General features: G+C 40.3%; 1 protein-coding gene across 1 annotated transcript in view; it reads left to right on the top strand.

Moving 5' to 3' along the window:
* The window catches only part of SORCS3 (sortilin related VPS10 domain containing receptor 3), a 568094-nt gene that overhangs the window by 345953 nt on the left and 195709 nt on the right, over positions 1–26432 (top strand). Inside the window, exon 5 of the mRNA XM_057308491.1 lies at positions 17008–17081. Within this exon, the coding sequence (XP_057164474.1) occupies positions 17008–17081 (74 nt within the window). The remainder of the gene's footprint in view (positions 1–17007; positions 17082–26432) is intronic.

The raw sequence follows: 26432 nt of genomic DNA, 5'->3' as shown, positions 1-26432 counted from the left end.
AAAACTTAGATGGTAGCCGCCTTCCCCTCACGCACCTCTGGTCATTTCCGGCCTGCACAGAAGGACCGCAGGTCCTAGCTAAGGCAGACCGGCCGTGGGACATGATGCTGCCCCTGGGTTTCTCTCTCACTTCCTCTCCCCCTGCTTCTCCCTCATGGACACGCTACTTCTGCTGTCTTAGGTCCCCCTTCGTCCGATGTTCACCTCACCGCTCTGTCCCTTCATTCAGCTTTCTGCTCAAGTGTTTGCCCTTCAGAGAAGTCCTCTCCGACCACCTTCACAAAATGGCCCTACTTGCCACGCTTCCGTTTTCTCCTTAGCTTTATCTCTGCATGACGCTATACAGCAGATCCTCATGATGGGCCCGTTCTGTATCTGTGAGTATACTTACCGCTAAAATGGGTCATAATCCCCAAATCGACACTCAAGGTTATTTTCATGGTCATCTGTGGACGTGAGCAGAGCGGCAGAAAAGGTGAGTCGTCCCAGGTACATGTTCTCAGCTGAGGTTGAGGAAACACTCTACCCCCGTCTAGCTCTTATGCTATAAGCAGTTGTCCTTTCTGTAGTCTTTTTTGTGCCATGGTTTTGGTAATTTTTGTGCTCTCCTGGGGGTGGTTCCACTATTTAAAATGGCCTGCAAGTGTAGTGCTGAGTGACTATGATGTGCGTTCCTGTGATGGGGTGGCCGTGAGCTCAATGTTAGTGGATTAACAGTACACATTCAATAACGTGTCTTTAAACAGAGACACACCTAAGACAAGGCTGTATATTGGTTGTTTGATGAAAATGTGACCAGACCTTCCCCTAGGAGCAATGGTTTAGTATTTGCTACATCAGTGTTTGTGGTGACTATTTTTTTATAGCTATGAAAGTTAGTTTTTATTGAGTATTTACTATGTGCCAGATATTTTACTAAGCACTTATATTCTCTAATTTAATCCTCAAAACAATTCTATGAGTTAAGTGTTATTATTATTTTAATATTTTATTTAAATTCAATTAAGAACATAACCACTATGGATAATCAGAAGTGTGTATATACACAAACACACACACACACACACATATATGTGTATATATATTTAATTTATAAATAATAATATATATTGTTAGCATATATATTATTATATTATACGTATATATATATACTTATTTATACTTATTTTTTTATATATAAATATCTGTCCCCCACTTCCGTGTAAACTGCATGAAGTCAGGGACTGGCAAACTGTGTTTTCCAGCATCTTGTTCTCTCCTGTATATTTAGCACCTAGAACCACATGTGGTTTATGGAAGGTGCTCACTAAATTACTGAGTTCATTAAATGGATGCAAAAAAATGAGTGGAATATAGTCAGGAATGTCTCAAGAAAAACATCTGACAAAATAGTAGTTTCATTGTGCCAGACATTCTCATTTTATTAGGCACCATGCTATCTCTGATCTTGCCATAGCCCTACAAGGTAGGCATCTTAGAACCCCCTCCCCCCAACCCCTGAAGAGGTCTGCTCAAGCTCCCACTACAGCGTGGCTCAGAAGCTCTGTCTCCATGTTTTGAATCTTGACTTGTACTGTTACTGAGCACATGGGCCAGAGAATCAGACAGCTTGGTCTGAATATAACCTCCACACTAGCTCTGTTTTCAGGCAAATGTCTTAGTTTTGTCCAAATCTTTGTTTTCTGCTTTTTAACATGAAGATAACCAGAATTTTTCTACTGGGTAGTTGTAGGGATTAGGTAGGATGATGCAAACCACTTAACCAAGAGCCTGATACATGCTAAGTGCCTGTTAAAATTATTATAGACTTTGAACTCCTGATGTTGGAAAAATAGGTCAAAGGGATGTGAAACCAAGCCAGGAGGCACTTAAGATAAAGCTCCTGTCAGGACCCCCTAACCAGTATTAAAGATCAGTACCTAAGAGCCAGGTTGGCAAACTTTCTGTAAAGGACTGAATAGTAAATACTTTAGGTTTTGCTGGCCATATGATCTCTGTTGCAACAACCCAACTCTAAATAAATGAGTGTTCCAATCAACCTCTCTTTACAAAAACAGGTGGATCACAGTTTGCCAACCTCTGCTTTAGGCCAATAGTACCTAACCTTGTCTGCACATTAGAATCACCTGGGGAGCTTTAAACAGACCTATGCCCAGGTGGTATATTCCCAGAGATTCTGATATTATTTTTCTGGGGCACAGGCATTAGTATTGCTTAAAACTCCTGGGTGACTCTCTTGCAGAGATTAGAATCCCTGATTTGGATCATTAAAGCCATGAACAGAAGATCCTCAAAGCAGTCGCTGTCTTCCAGCCCCTACCCTATCACCCTCCTCACTCTGTTTTAGAACCCAGGGATCAGCACTGTTTGAGAGCTCTAGGCGAGGGTTGGCCAGGCTGTGGTAAGTCTTTTTTGCTTAGTGCATAGACCGTATCCCTTTCGTATCTAGAGGGAAGTCTAATTATCTGTGTAATAAATGCATTGTACTTTTAGGGAACACAGTCCAGCTGTTACTGTGCATTTTAGCTGAAGCTATGCTTTTTGCTATTTAATTGTATTCCAGCATTGGCAGTTGAACAGAATGGTATTTGAGAGACAACACTCTGCCATTTCCTTTGTCAAGGCCATGGCTTCCGTAATGGAGCTAGGAGTGGGTTCCCAGGAGTCAAGAGATATCTGACTTAAGGTCAAGTCACTCTTCTCTAATAGGCCCCAGAGAAAGCTTATGGTATTTCGATCTCTAAGGAGCTCTGAATTTTTAGCTGGACATGGCCTACCTGTGATGGGGTAGAGCTTGGCTGAAGATGGGGATGAGCTTAGTTATAAATGTCTAAGCTTCCCTGAGAATTATCTGGAGCAGTGTTTCTCAGTGTGTGGCTCCTTAGCATGTACAGTCATCTGTTCCTTGTTAAAATGCAGATTTTAGGCTCTACTCTTGACCTCCTGATTCTAGAATTTCTGGAGAGGTGCTTGGATCATGCATTTTTAAATAAGATATCTGGATAACTTTGAAATTTGAGAGCCACCATTCTGGAGAAAGCCCTTCTTCATACTTATATAAGAAGGCTGAGCTTGGAGAATTTAAGTCTTCCTAAAAACAGCCCAGTGAGGTCATTGATAGAGCTAAGACTCTAAGTACCAGCTAGCTAATGCTGTGTAACCAACTCTCCCTAACTTGCAGGCTTGAAAACAGTAAACATTCATTATTGATCATAACTCTGTGGGTTAGTGGATGGTTTTTACTGTCTCAGCTAGATTCATTCAAGTGTCTGTGGTCATCTGTGGTTGAGTAGGCAGCTGTGCTGATGTCAGTACACTCTCTTATGTTTAGAGGTCTGCTGGCTATGTGGTGATTTGAGATGGCCTCCACTAGGACACCTAGATTCTCTTCTCTGTCATCTTTCAACCCCCATCAGGCTAGTGTCATGTGGGCAGTGACAGCACTCTGAAGGATTGGAAATATTCATGGCTTCTTAGAGACCACACTCAAAACATGGACACTGTCACTGCCACGGCATTCTGATGCCATGACAAGTAACAAGGACAGCCTTGATTAAAAGGGTGAAGAAATAAATTCTAACTCTTGAGGGGAAGGGCTGAGAATTCTTTTATAAAGGTGGTAGATATAGGGAGACTGAATGAATCCACCAAAGCCTGCCACACAGAGTCCTGGGCCTTTCTCATCACATTTAAATGCCTTTAGAAGAAAGTTTATCTGCCAGCTTGTACAAATGTTTAGAGAGCATGAGTAGTAATATTCTGTTGGGTTCTATTTCTAGGATTACTGTTCTTGGATGAAGAATCAAAAATCATATATCTTAAGGGGCATAAGAAGTCGTTGGTTTAAACCCCATCTGGCGCTTGAATTTCCTGATAGTATCACCTTAATCAAAGTGCACATCCATCTTCTACTCAAACACACCCCGTGAGGCCCTGGAGAACTTGCTGCCCTGTGAGGCAGCTTTTCCACCCTCAAAGAGTTCTTTCCATTAGAATATTATTTCTTACATCAAGCCAATATTTACTTCCATTTAGATTTGACCTTTTGGTCCTACTTCTGCCCTCTGAAGCAGCACAGAAGAAAGTTCCATCGCCCTTCCATGGAAGAATGTTTTTCCACATTTGAATCCATTATGAAACCTCTTTGCTCATTGGTCAGTTTTCTGTGCCAACAATCCCAAGTTTCTACAACTTCTCCTAGGACATGGTTTGAGCTCCATCACACTTCAGGATGTTCCCTTGTAAACACTCATTTCTCAATGACAGCCAGGTATTTTAGAATGAATACTGGTTTGGACACCTGCATGGCTCAGTTGGTTAAGAATCCAACTCTTGGTTTTGGTTCAGGTCGTGATCTCAGAGTCATGAGATTGAAACCCATGTCAGGCTCTGCCCTCAGCAGGGAGTCTGCTTGAGATCTCTCTCCTTCTCCTCGCTGACCCTCCCTCCTCTTGATAAATACATAAATAAAGCCTTGAAAAAAAAGAATGAATAGTGGTTTTGGAATCAGATGTTCTAGAATATGCTTTGAGATCTTGATCAAATTTATAAAACCCATGAGGCCTCCATGTTCTCCTCCTAGAGGGGTAGACAAAAATAACCATCTAACCATTTATTTTGTGTCATTTAAACTAGAAAGCATATACAAAAATGCCTGTTGGGGCAAATCCTCTATAAATGTTAGTTTCTTCCTCTCCCCATTTATTCTTCGGAAGGAATAATCTCTGAAGTACACACTGTTTTTTTCCTTTACTATCTTGAGTTTGAATGAACTTTAAAATTTTCTGGCTATATATTAATACTAAAATCATGTGCATGTTGAATGTCTACCTGGAGATATGTTTTAAATGGTGTTTCATATGTTAGGGGAAGTGAAGTCTTCATTTCTTCCAAAATGAAAGCAGGTATCATTTTGATACTTAGAGAAGGTAATTTAAATTAAATGAATGACCTAAAACTAAGAGATTTAAGTTCTTCACGCCTCTTTTGGATTCAGGCTTTTAGGAAGGAAAAACAAATCTGAACTTGGAAAGGAGTTAAGGACAAATTGGATGCAGTGAAAAGGCCAGAAAAGTAGGTGATCAAGTGGATTTAATAATAAGATGTGGTGTGAAACCAAAATCAGTAAGGAGAGACAAAACACAGGTAAGGGTGGAGGGATGTGAGTCAGAACAAAAAAGTCAGCTCACAGAGGAATACCAACATTTGTGTTCAAAGGGCACTGCTTAATATGAGATATTTCTGAATCATAATGTATAAAAATGAATAGAATCTGATTGCAAAGGAAAATGGTCAAGAGAATAGGCTTGTGGAGACAAAAGAATGGATTTTGGTAAATACTATGTAAATTGTTTATAAGATTGTTTTATATGACTGTTGGCTCAGAAAATGCTCTTCAGTATAAAAGAGGATAAAGTGAATTGTGAGAATGACTTGTAAATAAAAATGCTGGATAGATTCAGGGTACAGTGTCATTCATGCACGGCATACCCAAATGAGCCATTGTTCCTTTAAGGTAATATTAACTTGTTTTTCTTTTAAATTCATGCAGTTAATTTAAAAAAAAAAAAGATAGCACATGCAGTAAAAAGAGCATTGAGATGGGAGTCAGGAATTTGGGTTTGAATCCCAGCTCCACAGCCGAGGAGGTGTGGGAACCACAGGCAGGACACAGAGGTTCTCTGAGATGTCGCTTCCCCATGTGTAAAAACAACTGTCCAGATGATTCAGTCTCAGCTATAGAAGTTTACTATTCTCTGATTCTGTGTTGTCGAGCAGCCCAGGGACAGTTTCTTTGAAAGGGGGTCAGATCAAGATTTCAGAGGGGGTTCCTGTCATCCAGGAGCCTCTAATCAATTATCAGTTTGAAGAGATCACCTGAAGTTTTGATGCATTAGCGAATGCGTGAAAAGATCACTGTTTGATGGAATTAAATACAAAACAATTGTAGAACTTAAAAAGAGAAACCTGTTATTAGAATCTGATTGGGCACTGGGTGTTAAATATGAGAAAAGAGATACTGTTTGTAGTGCATTCTTCCCTTCTCCCCAGCATCTTATAATAATGAGTTGTATGAATTTGCTTTTAAAAGTAGTTTTTCAGTTTTCCTGTTGTAATTTTGCCTCTTTGGGCCAAGTATGGCCACAGATAGCATCATGGAAGGGAGATAGTTTGAATTAATATGGAAAGAAGAGTAGACTACACAGATTTGGGAAGGGAAGCGAGGCCTTTTGGGTGGAAAGAACAGAGCTTTAAAAAGACTTGGAAAAGAATATTTATGTATTCATTCAGTGAATATTGATGTGAGCATCTATCTATGTGAATATTCTGTGGCATGGTGTTAAACACTTGAAATTATTACGGTAGCAATCCCCACTACCTACAAAGGGAGACAGACATCAATCATATAGTTACACGACTATGTAATTCCATATATTTTTTAGTATTTAAAAAAATATTTATTACTTATTTGAGTTGGGGGAGGACAAACAATGATGGAAAGGGACAAGCAGACTCTGCATTGAGCCCAGAGCCTGACATGGAGGTTCAGTCTCATGACCCTGAGATCATGGCCTGAGCCAAAACCAGGAGTTGGATGCCCAACCAACAGGGCCAGGCGCCCCTGTAATTTCATATTTTGATGAATGTTATGAAATAAGAGACTAGAGGGCCATGGGGGCAGAAGGTACATGGGCAGGAGGTAACCAAAGAGGGCTTCCTTTAGGAACTGTTATTTCTGCTGATACCTGACATGTGAATAGCAGTTCAGTACGTGAATGGAAAGAGGGAGAAATGCAGAGTGGCAGGAGAGCATTTTAGGTAGAGGGGATAGCATGTGCAAAATCCCTGAGACTGGAGAGCCCACGACATGTTTGAGAAGCCAAATGAAAACCAGTGTGGCTGGAACTTGGAAAATAAGGGGGAAAAGAGAATCCTGGAGAAATAGGCAGGGGGCATATGAGCATGGTGTCACCTCTTTGACAGAGTGTAGACATCAGTCCCATTATGAGCCAGTTTCTACATGCCCAGTGGGAGGGGGGAAGCACTCTATACTGAGGGGTGGGGGGCACTGGGAGAGTGGGGGTGAGCATGATCTGTGCTTTGTGTTCTCAAGTGGACATTTAAGTTGCTAGCACCTCCATCAGAGACGAGGATACTGACTTGGGAAATATAGAAGGCTTTTGTTATTCAAATGTACACATGGCCTCTGACATTGGAGTCCTAGTTAGGAGGGTAAGTCCAAGGAGTCATACATATTTACCAGACTTTCTTGGTATCCCTTCTCCCTCTTCTTCAAATTTGTCTCAAAAATGCACCCCTGGGGGCAGTGGTGAAAGGGAGTAAGTATGATAGATATAGAGTGTCTTTCTAGAGGGTCCACTCACCTGAAGATTTGTGAAAAAATTAATCTTGTATTCTAAGCACATATATATAGTAGCATGGACTACAAAACATCCATGGAAGTTCAAGATAAGAGTTAAGAGATATGAAGATCTTTATCCTTCTATCAGACTGCTTAAGGCCAAACCCTCAGATTCCTGGTGGGAGCTGTATTCTCTTTGGCTGTGGGAGATGTTTGGATGAACAACTTTGAGAAGCATGGAGTCTTAATTTGTATTTGATGCTGTTTATAGGATATCCTGTGCCTTTCTCACCAACTTCCTACAGTAGCGTATTTTATGAACTCGCTTTTAGAAGTAGTTCTTCATGTTCAGTGTTTTAATCTTGCCTCTTTTAGGTTTTGAGGGAGGGTGTTTCCAAATCCGAGGAATGAGTGTGTATCTGCCTCTACTTCCCTGCTCTTACAGGCTTCACTCCTGCTGCTCATCCTGAAGCCTTCGTTTTACCCACAGCCCACACTCTCATGCAGTTATTTCCTCCTCTTCTTCTTAAACCCTTTAGATGACCTTATTTGGCTCCTTTTCCTTCTCTGTTCTTTCTCCTTTTTGATGTGGCACTTAGACCAATGTGCGCTGATCCAGGGCCAAGCAAATGATACTCTTGGAGGATGAGATAATGTTTCTGTTTTATTTCCAACATCTTTCCTAATGACCAGAATTCTTCACCTTTGTTAGTTGCAGTGGTTGGGGGGAACTTATCCTTCAGGCCAGTTCCTACTCATTCATGATGACTCAGCCCATGGCACAGTGCCCGACCCAGCAGCACTGACCACTCCTTCTGTACATTCCCCCAGCCGTTGTCCACCTCTGTGGGCATCGGCCTCGTTAAGTTGTGTGGCACTTATCTGTTGACATGTCTGTCTTCCCACCGAAGTTCTGAGTTTCTGGAGATGAGGGAACCTGGTGTTATTCATCTTTGGATCATTAAACCTGGCACTGAGCCTAGCACATGCTAGGTGCTTAAGGAATACTAAATAAGTTGAGTAATGATGTGAGTTAATAGACTACAGGGAGTATTTACAATTCTTCACTTGGGGACATCCAATGTCAGAGAATAGAGACACATAGCATAAGGGGATGTGTCTTATGTTCCAGATGCTTAGAAATGGAATGGGGGAGACTTCAAGGGAGGGTTGCTAGATAAAATACAGGACACACGAATAAAACACAGATAACTTTGAATTTCAGGTAAATAACAATGTTTTTAAAAACACAAGCAGATCCCTACTGTTACATGGGATCTGTAACCTGTTACCTACTTACACAAAAAATTATTTATTTTTCATCTGAAATCAAATTACCTGGACATTCTGTATTTTATTTACTCAATCTGGTAACCCTACTTCAAGGTCAAATAGTCACATTCTCTCCTTCAGGCATTTGTATGTTTACTATGCTAAGATTCAGGTTACAAATGGGTGGCCCTCAGGCAATCCGTGGCCAGCTAAATCAATACATCTCATTTGCCCTGCAATACATTTTTAATTTTTTTTGCCAAAACTGAAAAATACAGAGATTTCTCATAAATATCTGAAATTCCAATCCCCTTGAAAAATTACAAAGCCTGACCACACTAGATTAGCTCTCTTTGTCCAGCTAAGGAACAGCTAAGCCCGTTTTTAGATGGAGCATGAGCTTTCTGGATTCCCTGTTTCTCCCCAGTGTTGTGGGAAAATGTCATCTGCCAGACAGTTTATCACACTTGCACCTGTTTTCCTTAGAGTTGAGAGGAAAGCCATATATTGAGCTTGTGTCTCTATCAAAAGCAGGAAAACAAAAGATAGCCCTCACGTGGCAAGCGTTTCAATAAAAGTGGGGAAAATCATCTTCTTGAGTAAGAAAAGAAAGTTTCTTCATGTGTGAAGTGCTAGCAAAATGATCGTGTGTCTAAAGAATACTATCAGTGGTACCGCGTTTCTTACACCTCCCTCACACATTCATGCTACAGACTTGAGGGCATTTGAGTTCCTGATCTCCACTGGAAAGTAAGATCCCTGAGGGCAGAGCCTTTTGTCTGGTTCATTGATGTATCCTAAACCCGTAGAACAGTGCTTGGTTGTTAATAGACATTTGATCAATATTTGTTAAACAAAGGAGTGACTGATGTAAGCCATTTGAGAGAAAGAAAACCTCTATGGTTAGAAATCTTGGAGAAGAGAAGAAAAATGTTGCCTTCTACAAAAGAATGGCAATACTAGGTGGATGCCTATTTTAAAAATAAATATATTTATGCCTTATATCTGTCAAGGGCAAGAGAAAAAAGCTGCTAAGGACAGCTCTGTACCCAGAGAGAGGGACATTGAATGGGGTTGTCCCCACCAGTTATCATGGGAAAGGCTTTTTGGAGAATATCTGAGGAAGGAACCAGAAGCACATGTTGGAAAGGACTCTTTGCTACTGTGTGACCCTGGTTTCTCTCCTGCCTTCCATAAATACTACCGCAACACAGGGGATTCTCCCTGTAGTCCTACGTAGCCCAGCCAGCTCTACCACATCCTCTGTGGCTACCAAGGAAATAAGTGCGGAAACCTTATTTTTAACAGAAACCAGCCTCATTTTATTTGAAAGACAAAGACCATCCTGACCATGATTCAGCAGAATGCTACCAAAATTCCATAGGCTTTGAGGAAAAAAAAAATCAGGACAGCTGTACATTAAGTTTGAATTTGCTACAGGGGAGAGCTTTTATATAAATGTGTTCCAAACCTTTCTTCCCTCTTTATGGACAATATGCTGGCTCTAGGGAATCTGGCTGGATCACCAAAAACTCCCATAAAATGCATAGTTTGTTGCCTCTTCTGAGTATGTCTGGTTACTGCCATATGGTCATTATTAATTCATATTTATTCTTAGAAAATACTATCCTTAGGGGTGTGGTGAAAATGTATAGGAGAGAAAAATATAGGCAAATGAGATTTTGGCTTTTAATCACAGATTCAACAATCTGGTCATACACCAGACTTCTGGTCTTACAACTAAATGCCTAGGAATAAAGATAAAAACAATACAAAAACAAAAAACAAAAGTAGAGAACTGTATTACTCTTGGTGGTAGGTGTAAGATGTCTGTATATTTGACCCTTGAAAAATACAAGAGTTAGAGGCACTGACGCCCTGTGCAGTTGAAAATCCATGTATATTTTTTGACTCCTTAAAAACTTAACTGCTAATAGACTATTGTAGACTGGAAATCTTACTGATAACATAAACAGTCAGTGAACACATATTTTCTATGTGACATGTATTAGATGCTGTATTCTTACAATAAAGCAATCTAGAGAAAAGAAAATGTTACTAAGAAAACCATAAGGAAGAGAAAATACATTGACAGCACTAGGCTGCGTTTATCGAAAAAAAAAATCTGTGTGTATGTGAATGCGCTCAGTCCAAACCCATGTTGTTCAAGGGTCAATTATATTAGTCTCACGTGAGCTGCTGTCACAGAGTAGCCCGAATTAGGTGACTTGGAGCAATAGAAATTCATTGTCCTACAATTCCGGAGGCTGGAGATCCAAAATCAAGGTGTTGGCATGGCCATGTTCCCTCTGAAATTTAAAGGGGAGCCCTTCTTTGTGTCTTCTTTGCTTCTGGTGATTTGTCATTAGTCTTGGACATCCCTTGGCTTGTGGACACCTCACTTTAATCCCCTGTCTTCGCGTGGCCTTCTCTCTGTGTGTCTTCATATTGTCTTCCCTCTGCTCCTGTGTGTCCAAATTTATCCTTATGAGGATATCAGTCATATTGGATTAGGGCCCACCCTGACCTCATTTTAACTTGTTTACATCTGCAAAGACCTTATTTCCAAATAAGGTCACATTCTGAGATGCTAGAGGCTAGGACTTCAACATATCTTTTTGGGGGGACCCAGTTCAAGCAATAACGTCCTAATTAAATCATATCATTCTTTGGACTTAAGCTTTCCAGCTACAACTTGTTGTTCCTCTGGTGGAATATTACATTGATTAGATTGCCTCTAGTTCTTCAGCTATCAGATGCTTTTCCCTGGCAGGCTGATGTAATTAGGGAACTAATAACTGGATCAATAAGGAAAAGAGCGTGTTCTTTCATATTTTCCATCTGTTCCAATGATTCATTTAGGGCTTTCTGTGTGTGTGTGTGTTGCCACTGAATACGTGGTTGTTAAGAGATATGAGACCATGACACATAGGGGAAGAAGGGAGGGGAGAGCATCTGGTTTGTTCTCTGGTAAAGGTCCAGGAATGTCATCCTTACAGGGAGGGGGCATCATGAGGCAGGATGGGGAGGAGAACAGTCTCATATATGTAACTTTGTATAAATAAGAAATGCTTTTTTTCTTTTATTTTGTTAGTCATCGTACAGTACTTTATTAGTTTTTGATGTAGTGTTTCATGCTTCGTTGTTTGCATATAACACCCAGTGCTCCATGTAATACGTGCCCTTCTTAATACCCATCACCGGGCTAACCCATCCCCCCACCCCTCCCCTCTGAAACCCTCAGTTTGTTTCCCGGAGTCCATAGTCTCTCATGGTTCGTCTCCCCCTCTGATTTCCCCCCCTTCATTTTTCCCTTCCTTCTCCTAATGTCCTCCGTGCTATTCCTTATGTTCCACATATGAGTGAAACCATATGATAATTGTCTTTCTCTGCTTGATTTATTTCACTTAGCATAATCCCCTCCAGTTCCATCCATGTTTTTTTAAAGATTTTATTTATTTATTTGAGAGAGAGCAAGTGAGAGAGTGAGGGGGAGAGGTAGCACCCGGCTTTGTGCCTAGCGCAGAGCTTGATGTGGGGCTCGAACCCATGACCCTAGGATCATGACCTGGGCTGAAATCAAGAGTCGGAGGATTAAAACCAACTGAACCACCCAAGCACCCCTAAACAAGAAATGTTTCTGAAGATGTTTAATGTTTGGAAAATCTATTTTAGTGTTGTATGAAGCACATTGGGTTGAAGCCATGCAGGACTATTTAAACAGCATGCGAGCTAATACGTTGCTTGTCCTAGGAAGGATTCACCGTTATCCATGATGATCTCTGTGTAATACCATTTTGTGGAAAATCCCATATTGCTTTGTCTGATTCCAGGTCCCTCTTGGAAAAAATTGGAATTTTAATTTTTGGACTTTTAAATTTTTAAAGGTAAATATAACGTATACATTATAATTAGAAATTACTATTATAAAAATATAAGTAGAATAAAACATTGGCTTATATTACTATTGAAATATTATATCCATTGTAAAGAAATTTGAAAATGATAGAAAGATTAAAAAGTATGTGTTACCCATGGTCCCACAATTCAGAAATAACCACTGCTAATATTTTGCATATTTCCTTCTGATGTGTTTCAAGTTTTTGCAATACTTTAAATAAATTAGTGTCAATGTATACATGTTTTGCAATATATTTTAAAATAAATAATATATCATAAGCATTTTCATATCATTAAATGATCTTGTAACACTTACTATTGAATGGTTGCCTAAATAAAGAATTTAGGCATTCTCTTTGAATGTTAGAGCTTTTTAAATTACTAAAGTAATGCATGTTCCTAATAATTTTAAAGACCCTGATAACCAAGAGAAAAAATACCAATGGCTTCCAATTTTACCCTTGTGGAGATAACTAGTAATAATATTATGACATACGTTGCCTAGCAGTGTAATTGTCTGAATTTCTGTCTTCCACTGTTCATGGCATTTTTAACCTTTGTAATTCCAGCACTTAGTTCAGTGCTTAAAGCATAGTGGTTTCTTGATACACTTTTAGTCAATGAATGAAGGAAGGAAGAAATGGATGAACACGTACGTGAATGGAGAGACTGCAAAGATCCAGCTTGTGGTAGAATAAAATTCATTTCAGACTCAGCAACTTACTGTGGATGGAGAGACAAGGTATCTAACCAAAGGCTCTTAATGAATAGGAGCCTGCTTTTTCTGTTCATCTAATCAGCCTCTAGGCAGAGAATTCAATTTAATTTTTCTCCCATCAGTCAAACGGAAGAGCTGAAAAAGCAAAACGAGAGACAAGGGAGCAGGAGGTGGAACAGGCTTGGATGAGGAGATCAGCAGCTGATCTCTTGTTCTTTCTCTGTTAGGAAGAGCTTGAGATGAGAGGAGCCATGCTTCTCCCAAGGGTGAGTCCTAGCAGGAGCTGTGGTGGGGGCATTCTGCCACTACTGGATCCTCCATGATGGAGGGACTAATAATTTCTCTGGAGGATTGAGACTCCAGCAGTGTCAGTGTGACCCCCATGGCTCTTCCCTGGCTTGTCTCTAGAGTTTGCAGCAGAGAAAGACACAATCATGTTGGGTTTTATTTGACAGGATTTGGGGCTCTGCTTCTATGATCGGGATCTGGGCTGACAGAGAGTCTGATATCTTTGGGTTATAGAAGGCTCCAACCCAAGTCTCTTCTGTATTTAATTGGGAAGCGTGTCTTAAGTCTGAGCATCTTTCTCTCAGACACCTGCCATGGGAAGGAGAGTGACCCATTTCTTAAAACTCTGCATGGAAATCTCAGTCCTTGCAAAAAAAAAAAATTATATATATATATTCTTTCCAATGCAATGGTTTGGTCCTTACCAACTCTCTCCTTCCTCCCAACACTGTCCCCAATATAAATATACATACAGATAAATATAGGATCAGCCACAAGTAGTTGGATGTATAGAAAATGAGACAGACAGGAAAATGGACAGACAGCCTCCACCTCCTTTTAGCCAGTGACAGTCATCACATCTCTCCTTCCTCTTAAAAGCTTCCCCCATTAGCCAAGTTCAAGACTTCAACCATATTGACACCTTTGTTCTTATTGTTTTCTTCACCCTATAAAATCTCTATGCACCTTCTCTCCTGTCCATACTACCTATCCCCAGAGGCCTAGCTCCAGCTATGTTGTTCTAGGAAGGTTCATTGTTCCATTTACATTCCTGTTAATCTTGCCTGTTTCTCAACTTCTAGAGCTCTAGTCTTTGGCCTGTTTTCCACTTTGGTGTGGTGTATGTATATTTGAGAGTCATCTGTGTACAAATTGAGAGATGGGAAATATTAACAGGGGTGAAAATGGAACAATGAGGCTTCCTGGAACAATATATCTAGACCTTTAGAGATAGCTGGTGTGGACAGGGCAGAAGGCAGGTAGAGATTTTGTATGTATAGTTGAGGTTCAGGAAGGGTTGTCATTTTTGCTTTCTGAAGAATTGGATGTCGTTCTGTGTGTTCTATAATTTTAATGGCATAGAGCTAGTTGTTTTCTTCACTACATTGGTGAATAAAGAAAGGGACAAAGGGTGATGGGGGATAGTTTTGCCTATTTTTCTCATATGCAGAGTTGAATACACATAGTAGTTAGTGCTTACTGATGGCATGGGAACCCAGTTTGGGTAAATACTGGGAGAGTTGGTAGAGCTGGTGAAGTATAGTATAAACTGTGATCAGCTAAATCAGGATTGACATCTTGGTTTTCATACAGTTGTTACAGTCACTTTGTAGAACCAAGAACCAGTATTTTCATTCATAAAATGGGAATGCTAATATATCTCCTTAACTACCTTGTAGGACATTTTGAGTTTCAAATATATATATATATATATATATATATATATATATATGATGTGATAATATATCACAACACACACATGCACATATTTCCTTGCTATTTACTGAACAAAAAGAGATGTTTTTATGTAGTTCATGGAATCAATGTCCAATGAATATTTGAATTAAATTGAAATGGGCTAAAACTTCTTTAAGTCCCCTAAGGCTTATTTGAGATTACCAGAAGCTCATTAAAAAATTATTTCTGTATGAGTTGCAAGATTATGGACTCAACATTACAGATGGCAGCATTACCTGGGTGTGGTATGCCAGATAGCACATCCTTATAGGGGAACAGTATTTGGGGATGTAATAATGGGAAGATACTTCATCCGACCTCATTTCTATAAACTTGAGGCCCATCTATTTCTGCCTTTCCCAATTTCCCCAACTGTGAAAGTGTGGAGAACAAAAACATAATAGAATTCTCATTATAAACTAGGCACCATGATTCCATAGAAGAAGACAGGAGCCAGGCATCAGCAAACTTAAATCCTGGTTCTTTTGACCAAAACTTCCCCAAGACGGAGTTTCATTAACTGTGAAATAGGAGGTTTGTGTGCTCACCTGTATATGTATTCTATAACCACTGATACACAAAGGTGATTTGGGCATGATTCCTGCCCCTCTTATGACTCATAGCCTAACGGCAGGAGGGGCATGCCAACCAGTATTGCCTTGATGTGAACAGCTTCTTAGAGGCAGACAGTGAAAATAACGATGGTACCTGGAGGGAGTGGTTGACTCTACATGGTAGATTAGAAAATGCTTGAGAGGAAGGATTCAAGTTAGTCATAATTGCCTTGCCTTCCTTTCAGTGTCATATGTGAAAGAGCAATGTGGTCCATCTATTATTATTATTAATAATTATTAATTATTATTATTATTATTATTATTATTATGTCAGAGCTATTATACTTCCAGGCATACAATTAAAAATAAACTCCATACTCTTGGCTAGTTTGTTATAGGAATGTTGGCCTTTCTCTTATGTGTTAAAAAGTGGTCAGACTCTACATCCATAAAGTAAGTTAATGTGGAATCTGACTTTATTAGCCATGCCAGGGGTTCTTCTTTATTTTTCTAAAGTTATGAAGCTCTTCTAGAATTTTTTCTCATTGCATGAGTTATCCATTTTTATGTGCCTATTTTAATTATTGATTTATTCAACAGAATTTAGTGAACACTTTATATGTGTTGAAGGAGTCTAATCACAACTAAATAATGAGACAGATCTGAAAGACATAACCACATATTACCTCATGATAAGTGCTCAGTGGAAACCAAAGATGAGTGCAGTGAATTGAGAAGGGAGAAAGATGAGTGGCTTGAAGTGGTTGGAAAAGGGTGCATGGAGGGAGCCACCCACACTTGGTTAATGTTTACTTAGGCGTAAGCATGGCCTTATCTCTGTGAAGACATGGGAGTATAAAGAAGCGTGGTATCCTTATTGGCAGTGGAGAGTCCATTTCATTTAGATTCTGTGTCGGAGCAGTGAGAGATAAAACTTGAACAGCACAGTATTTTGTACAGATACCAGCTGATGAATATTTTTACATGTGGTTTATTTCCCTGAGAACACAGAGTCTACCTCTTCTTTACCTTCATATACACCAGAGTGCCTTACACGTAGGAGCTAGTCAATAAATAAATTTTAAATAAATTTTGCTGAGTTGTTTTGGGTGGAGCTAAAGATACCATGGAATTTGAAGAAAAATAAGAATTTTATGAAAGGCTTTACCCCTGAAGGAGAGAATGATGGATGGCATCAGAAAGGATTTACTGCACTCAGCTCAAAAAACATGAGTCTTTTGGATGTATGTTGAGCACCTACTTGGTGCTAGAAGTCACCGTGATAAGCACAGCATGGTCGTGTTCATAGGTTTTATCTAGATAAAATGGATGCCGACTTGGGTGCATTAGGCACTCTCGTGTGCTGGAATGTCCTTATCGAGGGGGATGCCATGTGTATTTATGTTGACCCGTGCCCTTGATGCTTATGCTTTCCTCACTTCATTGTTTTGCAGCTCTACAGCTCCATGGACTTTGGAAGACGGTGGCAACTCATGCATGAACGCATCACACCCAACAGGTTTTACTGGTAAGCCCCATCCACAGACCCATTACCCTCTTGGATAAAGAATTATCAGAGCATAGCACTCAGAATAATACTGGACACCTTCAGCACTTGAAGACAACATGTGTTCTAGCCCTTTGCTACTTGGTGTGGTTCACGGACCAGCGGCATCAGCATCACCTGGGAACTTGTTAGAAATGCAGAGTCTCAGGCGAGACTTCCTGAGTAGGAGTCAGTGTGTACCATGGTCCCTAGTGACTCAGTGTGTACATTAAAGTTTGAGAAGCACTGGGCTAAGGTGCTCCATGAGAAGGTCATGACCAGGGGCTGTTGGCTGGCTGCTAATCTCCCTTTGTTTGGGAAAATTATATATTTTGTGTACTCATTCTAAAAGCAGTATTTCCTAAAATGTACTCTGAAGAACACTAGTTCCACAAAATACTTCTCCTTTCTTAAGCATTTCTATGGTCAAGCAATCTTAAGTAATGATTATTTAAGTCTGCCTCACTGAAGATGCCGGGTTCATGTTAGGGTAATTAAGACCCTGGAGAAACCCAGAGACCGAAGCAGCCTTCCAAACTTATTTCACTAAAGAATCCTTTTCCCATGTCACACGTGATAAATCCTTCAGAACAGCTTCTGTGAAGCACATTCTGAAAAGCCTTTTTTAAGAGTGAGTGTATGTTCCAAATGGAAAATTAGCGCTCCCCCTATCAGAAAGTGTTTTTATTAATTGGTGTTCCTTTATATGTGAGTGCTATTTTTACCTTGGTGGTAACAAAGCTAAACGTGGTTTGGTATAAGTTTATATTTTGTTCTTCCCTGCTGCAATGTGAAAAAACACTTCTTGTATCTTGCTTTCATTTCAGCAGAGGTATGGCCCAAGGAATAGAGATTAGGAAACATGCACCCAGGTGTTTAATATGCTTAATTATATACTCAATTAAAACAAAACCAAAATTAATCTTTGAAAGTAGTCCCTATTTCCTATCTCTTTTTAAGCACCTTAGTTCAATGCCCTTAAAAAGTCATGAGATGGCCTTTTTTTGTCTTATATAAGGTGCGGGTGTGTGTAGTGGGGGATGGTGGTGAGTACTTTGTATAGATAGATAGATAGATGATAGATAGATAATTAGATAGAAAGATAGGTAGGTAGACTTAAGACAGATAGATAGATAGGTAGATAATCATACCAACATCTTTGAAAGCAATGGCCCCACCCAGGCCCCTCTGTACGCACAAAACTATGAGCAGAATCTAGAAAGATAACTGCAGAAGCATCCCATGAGTACGCAGTGTGTACCAACCTACTAATTTCACACAGTGAGTGGGGGGTAGTGCTCTTGGCTCAACACCTGGATTATCCCCACTAATTTTGCCCTTTTCAGACCAAATATTATTTGGTCTGTACTGTTATTACACTTATTATTGTGTCTGAACTATTAGGAACTATTAGGTTTAGAATTATTAGGATTTTTTAATAGACTAAGGCAGAAAAGCACGTATTTATTCTCTGATATTCCAGCTATCTCACTACAGCCCTTTGCTCAGCCAAGAGAGACCAGTTTCTCGGTGTGCCATCACTCACAGGTCCCTCAAAGAGAGAGAGAGAGAAGAAAAAAAACCCTCTGCTATTTCTGGAACAAACTCTTGAGATGGCAAGGCTGTTGGCTGACTAGGAAGTCAAGTTGATGGAAAAGGAAAGTACAATAGACTGGATAAGCCTTGTCATCGTTTCTGAGGGAAATTAAATTAAGTGGACGATGGGCAGCATTTTCCTATGTTTTGCAAAGAGCAAGAAGAGAAGGTTCCAGCTGCGGTCTGCCCTCCCCCTTCCTTTGTGTAGCAGAAAGAATAAATCCCCAGGTCCTGATAATTGTGTTTCATCTGTCCTGCACTCTGTGATTCTTTCATATATGCCCCCATGGGGAAATATAAAAGTTAGTGCCCGTGCTGGCTAGCCAAGTGGTAGCTGGCAATTCCATCTTCGTAATTATCACTTCTTCGTTTCTGATGTATAATTGCCATGATTATTCTTCTAGGTGTCATAGGAGTTGCAGTGAAAGAGCTCACTTTACATAGACATTTTTTTCCCCAATGACAAAATCCGTGTCTGTCTAAAGCTCTTAACCATTTGTTTTGAACAGACGTGGCCTGTGTGGGTTAGGACTAGAAACATTCACTCGGAACCTCCTTGAGGAAAAACAAAGTGTGCATCTGTCTGATGTAGAGCCCTGCTCTGGCTGATACAAGGACTCTTCAAGCCATGGTTCCCTCATCTGTATAATGGGAACAAGATTCTTCTTGTCAATTTCGTAAGGTTCTGTAAAGGACCAGATATGATCAATTGGACATTTGGCAATTTCATCTCTTCAATTGCATATCAGATTTATCATTTCTACATTATAAGTCATTAAGAATTATGCTTATTAGCATTTCCAAAGACCATGACACCTAAGTGAGTCGTCATTTTTCTGGGACACAAATTTGTATCCCATGCCTGATGATGAGATTTGTATACCTGTGGACATCTGATAACAATTGAGTAGATCTGATTTATTATGAAAGATCCACTTCTCAGCCTAACCCCTACTGCCCTCTACTCTTTATTGAGACATAATTCTTGTGCAGTGGTACAGCCAAAACAAAACAACAGCAAAAAGCCCTAAAACTACTTCTCTGGGAGAGATGGTGCAGTTAAGTGTTGGGGAGGGTGGGGACACACAGGAGGGAGTGTAGTCGTGCTAAAAACAAGACATTGAGATGAAGGATGACGTTAATACTTTTATCTTGTATGTAGACAAAGAGTGAATGTGCAATTCACAAGTAATATCGCCCAGATATTGCTATCTATAATTTGGAGATTTGCAGTTGTCTAGGGATAGATCCTTCGTGAATATAAAGTTTCTTCTCCATGCTACCTTCAGTTGATGGAAAATAGCACCTGGGGGGGGGATTTGTAGGAAAAACACGGTGATCCAGAAGGAATTCTTGCCAAGGGTGCTGGAGGGAGAACTGACCACACGTGCCTCATCTTTGCTGTAATGGCTATGAACGTGTATTGGGAAGAGTAAGGGGCTGTCATTGTTATCCATTTCCTCCTAGTGCCCCACAGTGCCTTTGAGTTAGGCAGGGCATGGGCATAATGTTCATTAGCAATAACAAAAGCTTCCTCTGGAGGTAAAATTTTCTTTGTGAATTCCAGATGCTCTAACCCCATCAGGAGAGGTCACCTAGGAATCTTACATTATGGAGTGATTCAGCTGTCCAATGCATGCCCAGAGAATAGTATTGACTGACATGAAAACTCCTTCTTTATATGTGACCCTTTCACTCATTTGATACCTGGTTAACAGGCAGATCACCAGGCCTGTCTTATGTTCCCATTTATCACCCCAGCTGCTTTAGCAATTATAATTTGTATGCAGAACACAAAAACGGAATGTGTGTCTTAACATAATGCCTTTCTTGTCTGCTTGGGCAAAGCTATCATGGGGGAAAAAGTATGTGTTTTCTTTTGTTTTGTTTTGTTTTGTTTTTTAATATCCTACTGAGCTGCAAATGAATAGTATTTCCACTCTTCCATTGGGAGATATTTAACAGGCAGGCGCATTCTGCGGTGGGAAGATTGTTTTCTTTGCACATCTAATGTGGATACTTGTGGTTCACAGCTTTGCCTTTATGGTCCCTCACCCTCCCTAGGTGTTCAACTTCTTCTGGTGTGACTTGGCTGGCCGCTACATGCCTCTGGTCTGATGGCATTTGCTTGTATAGAATCTTGAAAGAGAGAAAGCATGTCTCCAATATCTCTTCCTTATTAACTTCCCCTTCATTATTCTGTCTCCTGAAAGATTGGGGTCTTTTTTGTTCCCATTTCTTGCTGTCACTGCAGGAGAATGTTCTGATAAAGTAATACACCCTAGGGTATAGGGGACTGTAAACTCTTAATCCTTTTCTGGGATGTTTGGGTTGCAACAATGACTGATCTTGAGTATAGGAAACCCTATAAGAGGTCGATAGATGTAGTGTTGGGTTTATTTATTTATTTATTTTATTGTTTTTTAATTTAAATTCAGTTAGCCAACGTATAGTACAACATTAGTTTTTGATGTAGTGTTCATTGATTCGTTAGTTGCATGTAACATCCAGTGCTCATCACATCACACGCCCTCCTTAATGCCCATCACCCAGTTACCCCATCCCCCCCACCTCCCCTTCTGCAACCCTCAGTTTGTTTCCCAGAGTCAAGAGTCTCTCATGGTTTGTCTCCCTCTATGATTTCTTCCCATTCAGTTTTCCCTCCCTTCCCCTATGATCCTCTGCGCTATTTCTTACATTCCACATGTGAGTGAAACCATATGATAATTGTCTTTCTCTGCTTGACTTATTTCAGTTGGCAAACTGAACCTTGAGTTCCACCCATGTCATTGTAAATGGTGGGTATTCATCCTTTCTGTTGGCTGAATAATATTCCATTATGAACCACATCTTCTTTATCCATTCATCTGTCGAAAGGCATCTTGGCTCCTTCCACAGTTTGGCTATTGTGGACATTGCTGCTATGAACATTGGGGTACAGGTACCCCTTCTTTTCAATACATCTGTATCTTTGGGGACAATACCCAGTAGTGCAATTACTGAGTCATAGGGTAACTCTATTTTTAACTTCATGAGGAACCTCCATACTGCTTTCCAGAGTGGCTGTACCAGCTTGCGTTCACACCAACACTGTAAGAGGGTTCCCCTTTCTCCACATGTAATACTGGTTTTAGATCAGCCCACTTTAGAGGGGCAGGAAGACGGTCTCTTGAGGACTGCTCTTTTGAGCTGTTATGATGCCTGGTTGCAGGCTGAATTAGTGGCTGGTGTATAGGACAGTCAGGGTGGGCTCCGCGTCTCTGTTGTACTTTGATTAAGGTCAGTGTACTCAATGTAGATTTCTGGTGATGGTTTGTGCCAGCACCTTCTCTCTCCTGGTTTTCAGAAAGGCCATAAGAGAGGGTAGGAAAAAAGGAAAAGTAGATAGGAGGTCCTAGGATAATGTCTTTTAAAGGAGAAAGGCATGGAAAAAGACAGCAGACTAAAAGTCTTCTCATTACAATCTTGCATTTTCAAGCTCTATTCTTCTTGTTTTCCCCAGTTTCTTTTTGTCTGCATATGCTCATTTATTCATAGCGTACACACATTACATGTGAATTTCTACAATCTACTTTTCCTCCTCTTAATGTTCTATTACACCAATTTTTATGTTATAAAATCTTTATAACCATCGTTTTTAATTGTCTATGCAATACTTCATTATATAAAGATATATATTTTATTACTGTGTTTTCTTTTTATTGGACATTGGAAATTTTCACATTTTTTATTACCATAAATAATAGTTTCATTAATATTTTGTGCATATATCTTTAATATCTAGGATTGTTTTCTTGCACCAGTGTTTAGGTAGCCCAAGTAAGAACTTTGATTGTGTTTTTTCCCGGTCTCAGCAGAGTGTTACATTTAAGTGATTATGACCCAAATTCAATACAGAAACATTTCAGAACAATACTGCTTTTTACTGAACATTTTCTTAAATGGGTTGCAAAGAAGCATTATATCACACAGCACACAGTGAGTCTTTCTAAAACTCCTTTGCCTGTATTTGTCTCCAGAAGTCCTGATCATCCGGGTTACCTTCTCATCTTTCCTTCTCTTTCTATGGGCTCTCAGTCACAGAGGCTTACTGTAAAAGCAGTGCCCTTCCAGAGCTCTCCTTCCCCTCTTCACCTACACATTCCTCCCCAAGTATCACAGGCTTTTCTTATGTATGGTGACCTACCCTCTGTCCTTTACTTCTCCACCCATCACCCTCACCCCACCCGTCCAGCAAATGAATGTAATATTTGTTAGGCACACATCCCTCAGAACATGGAGCAGGGGGAACTGGTAATTGTTTGGGTTTAATATTTTTGGTTTGATTACCACCAGAAGGGAAATAATTATATCAAAATACATATATTTTGAATATCTTTAAAACCTGTCATTAAAAATATTATCAAAGTTGGGGCACCTGGGTGACTCAGTCAGTTCAGCACCTGACTCTTGATTTTGTCTCAGGTCATGATCTCAGGGTCGTGAGATCAAACCCTGCATTGGGCTCCGCCCTGGTTGTGGAACCCACCTAAGAGTCTTTCTCAACCTCCCCCTCTGCCCCACCTCCTGTTCGTGCTTGCTCTCTCCCCCTCTCTCAAAAAAAAAAAATCAAAGTTGTGTGGTAACATACATTCCCACCCATAACATATGCAAAAAATAAGTCTATTTATAGTTAATATTTCCTCCTTGTGGCAAGCAGCTTCCAAAATGGCCCCCAGTGGTCTTTGTCATCTGGGATCATGCCATTATGTAGTCTCCTGCCTTTGAGTTTGGGCTGAATTTAGTGACTTGGTTCTAGTGAATAGAATGTGGCAGAGGTGATGAGGTGTCACTTCAGAGATTTGGATTCAGAAAGACAGTGGTTTTCATCTTAGGTGTGCTCTCTTACTCGCTTAGCCAAAGCAAGCTGCCATGCTGTGAACTGCACTGTGGAGAGGCCCATGTGGCAAGTATCTGGGGGAGGTCTCCAGCCAGTAGTCAGTGAGGAACAGAGAGTCTCAGTCCAACCACCCAGTTCCAACAAGGAACAACTGAACCCTGCCAACAACTGCATGAGCGTGCTTGGAAGCAGTTCCTTCTCCACTTCTCCTTCAGCTGAGACTTCCAACACATTGATTGAAGCCTTGTGAGGGGCCTTGAGGCACAGGCAGCCACTTGAGTCTCGTCCTGATTCCTGACCCATAGATACAGGAAGATAATAAATATTTGCTGCTTGTAGCTGCTGTGTTTTATGGTGATCTGTCACACAGCAAGTGTGCACAGGCCCTTTTGGAGAAGTGTTAATTTCAGTTACAGCAAAAACTCCCCCGTGTCTGAGTCCTAGACCTACCCATCTCAGTGCAGGAGCAGCTGTGGGTGTAGAAGACAACGGGCAGACACGCAGGAGGTAACAATGGGGAGTGATTACCTTGAGATAACACGGTTGGTGTGAACCCTCTCGTACCTTTACCTCAATTTTGAACTCTGTAGATATCACCTATTCTGGAACTGTATCCTATGTTTTGCTTCAGAAATGGGCTCCTTTCATCCAGGAACTCATTTACATCGAAACTATGATTCCTGAAGTACTACATGGCAGGTCATCTTTAGGCTATTAATACATTATCCACGACAGAGACAGAGTTAAGGAACAGGCAGAATGGCTTGAGATTGCTTCCTGGAAAATCAAGGTCTTTTCAAACAAAGTTAACATTATGGGCTGAATCTTTGAAGCCGCCTCTAAATGTGCATCTACAATTTTGCAAACACAGTCATTTGCAATCTCAAGTAATGGGATTTAGGCATCGACCTGATATAAGAGATCAGATTTAGAGGCCCTTTGCAAACCAGGGTATGCCACAAATAATATTTAATTCAGCTCTCCCTTACATTTTTAAATGGTGCAGCAATTTAAAAATGCATTACATTCAAAATAATACATGCAAGGTCAGGAGGGGAGATGTGAAAACTCAGCTTGCAAGCAGAAATCAGTTTCTACTTTGCTGCTGGGGGCTGCCCATGCTGTATGTCTGGTTGCATCTTGGCCTTGGAAGAGCTATGTTAATGCTAAGAGCAAATGCAATGCTCAAAAGCTATCCATGGTAGTCAGCCAGGGCACTGAGGAAGACCAAATGCTCACCACTTTGAATGAAATCAAGATGTGTTGGACTCATGTGATAATTACGCTTAGCACATACGTGTTCTATGAGCAACAGAAGTTAAGGGCACATATGGAGCTATATACTTAATGACTTCTCTATTATGAGGAGAAGACATCATTATTTGACCAGCCCTTGGGATATCTGAAAATACTTGCATGTGTTAAACAGAATTCAAAAATAGCCACATTACTCACCTAATCCAGTGTAAGAAAAATTACTTGAAGTGGGGGAGACTGTACATATGAATAGCCATGAATCGTTCTGCAGCCTCATGAATAGGGAATATGAGAACTGGTGGGTCAAGAAGAGGCCTAGGGAGAAAAGGAAGAGAAGAATGGTGAGCTGAGCAGCCCAAGGAGAAAACACCAAATTGAAGGCTTGGAGGCTATTTAAAATGCAGGTTGGATGCAGGGTTGCGGACTGGAGGAGTCACCCTTTTCTCACTGAGGAAATGGAAGAATGTTCTGTTCCAGCTTGGGCTAGGGGTGTGTATTAGTCTGCTGGGGCTGTCATAATGAAATACTATAGGCCGGGCAGTATATACAACAGAAATTTATTTTCTCACATTCCTGGAGGCCGGAAGTCTGAGATCAGGATGTAGATACTCAGTTTCTGAAGAGAGCTCTCTCCTCGCATGTGGATGGTCACCTTCCTGCTGTGCCCTCACATGGTAGAGAGGGAGAGCAAACTCTGGTGGCGCTTCTTGTAAGGACACTAATCCTTAGGAGTTAGAGCTTCAATGTCTGAATTTGGGTGGGGGGGTGGCACTATACAGATCAGCCCATAGCAGGGTGTCAAGCCGGGAAGAGCTTGGAAAGGAATGCAGACTTTCTAGAGAACCTCTTACCAACAAGTGTTCCAGAGCAGAAAGGGCTGGACATGTGGGGAAAGATGGAAAGGCAATGCCAGAACTACACAAATAATTTTAAAAAGAAACAAACATATTTTACTTTTTTTTCTGATTATAGATACAAAAGAAGCTCATTGTAGATATTTAAGGAAAGGCAGGAAAATAAAACGAAAATAATTACCTATAATTTCATTGCCCAGAGAACACCACTTAAAAAAATCAAGTACTTCTTCATAGACTTTTTTACCTATTATAATTTTGAACATAAATATTTAAGTTTTCATCATAAGTGAGATCATGCTGTTTATAAGATTTTGTAACTTTTAAAAATGTACTTCAGGGGCGCCTGGGTGGCACAGCGGTTAAGCATCTGTCTTCGGCTCAGGGCATTATCCCAGCGTTATGGGATCGAGCCCCACATCAGGCTCCTCCGCTATGAGCCTGCTTCTTCCTCTCCCACTCCCCCTGCTTGTGTTCCCTCTCTTGCTGGCTGTCTCTATCTCTGTCGAATAAATAAATAAAATCTTTAAAAATAAAAAAAATAAAAAAAATGTACCTCAACATTTTCCTGTACCATCCTCTACACTTTCCAAACATAACTTAAAACTTGTATTACTTGCATTGTATTCTAATTGGTGGGTATATAATTTAATCATTCATTCATCGTTTAACATTTTTAATAATAATTTTTTATTATGTTATGTTAGTCACCATACAGTATATCCTTACTTTTTGATGTAGTGTTCC

Source organism: Ursus arctos, unplaced genomic scaffold (genome assembly GCF_023065955.2).
Source record: "Ursus arctos isolate Adak ecotype North America unplaced genomic scaffold, UrsArc2.0 scaffold_7, whole genome shotgun sequence".
Classification (NCBI taxonomy): Eukaryota; Metazoa; Chordata; class Mammalia; order Carnivora; family Ursidae; genus Ursus; species Ursus arctos.
This window is presented reverse-complemented; position numbering and strand designations above follow the sequence as displayed.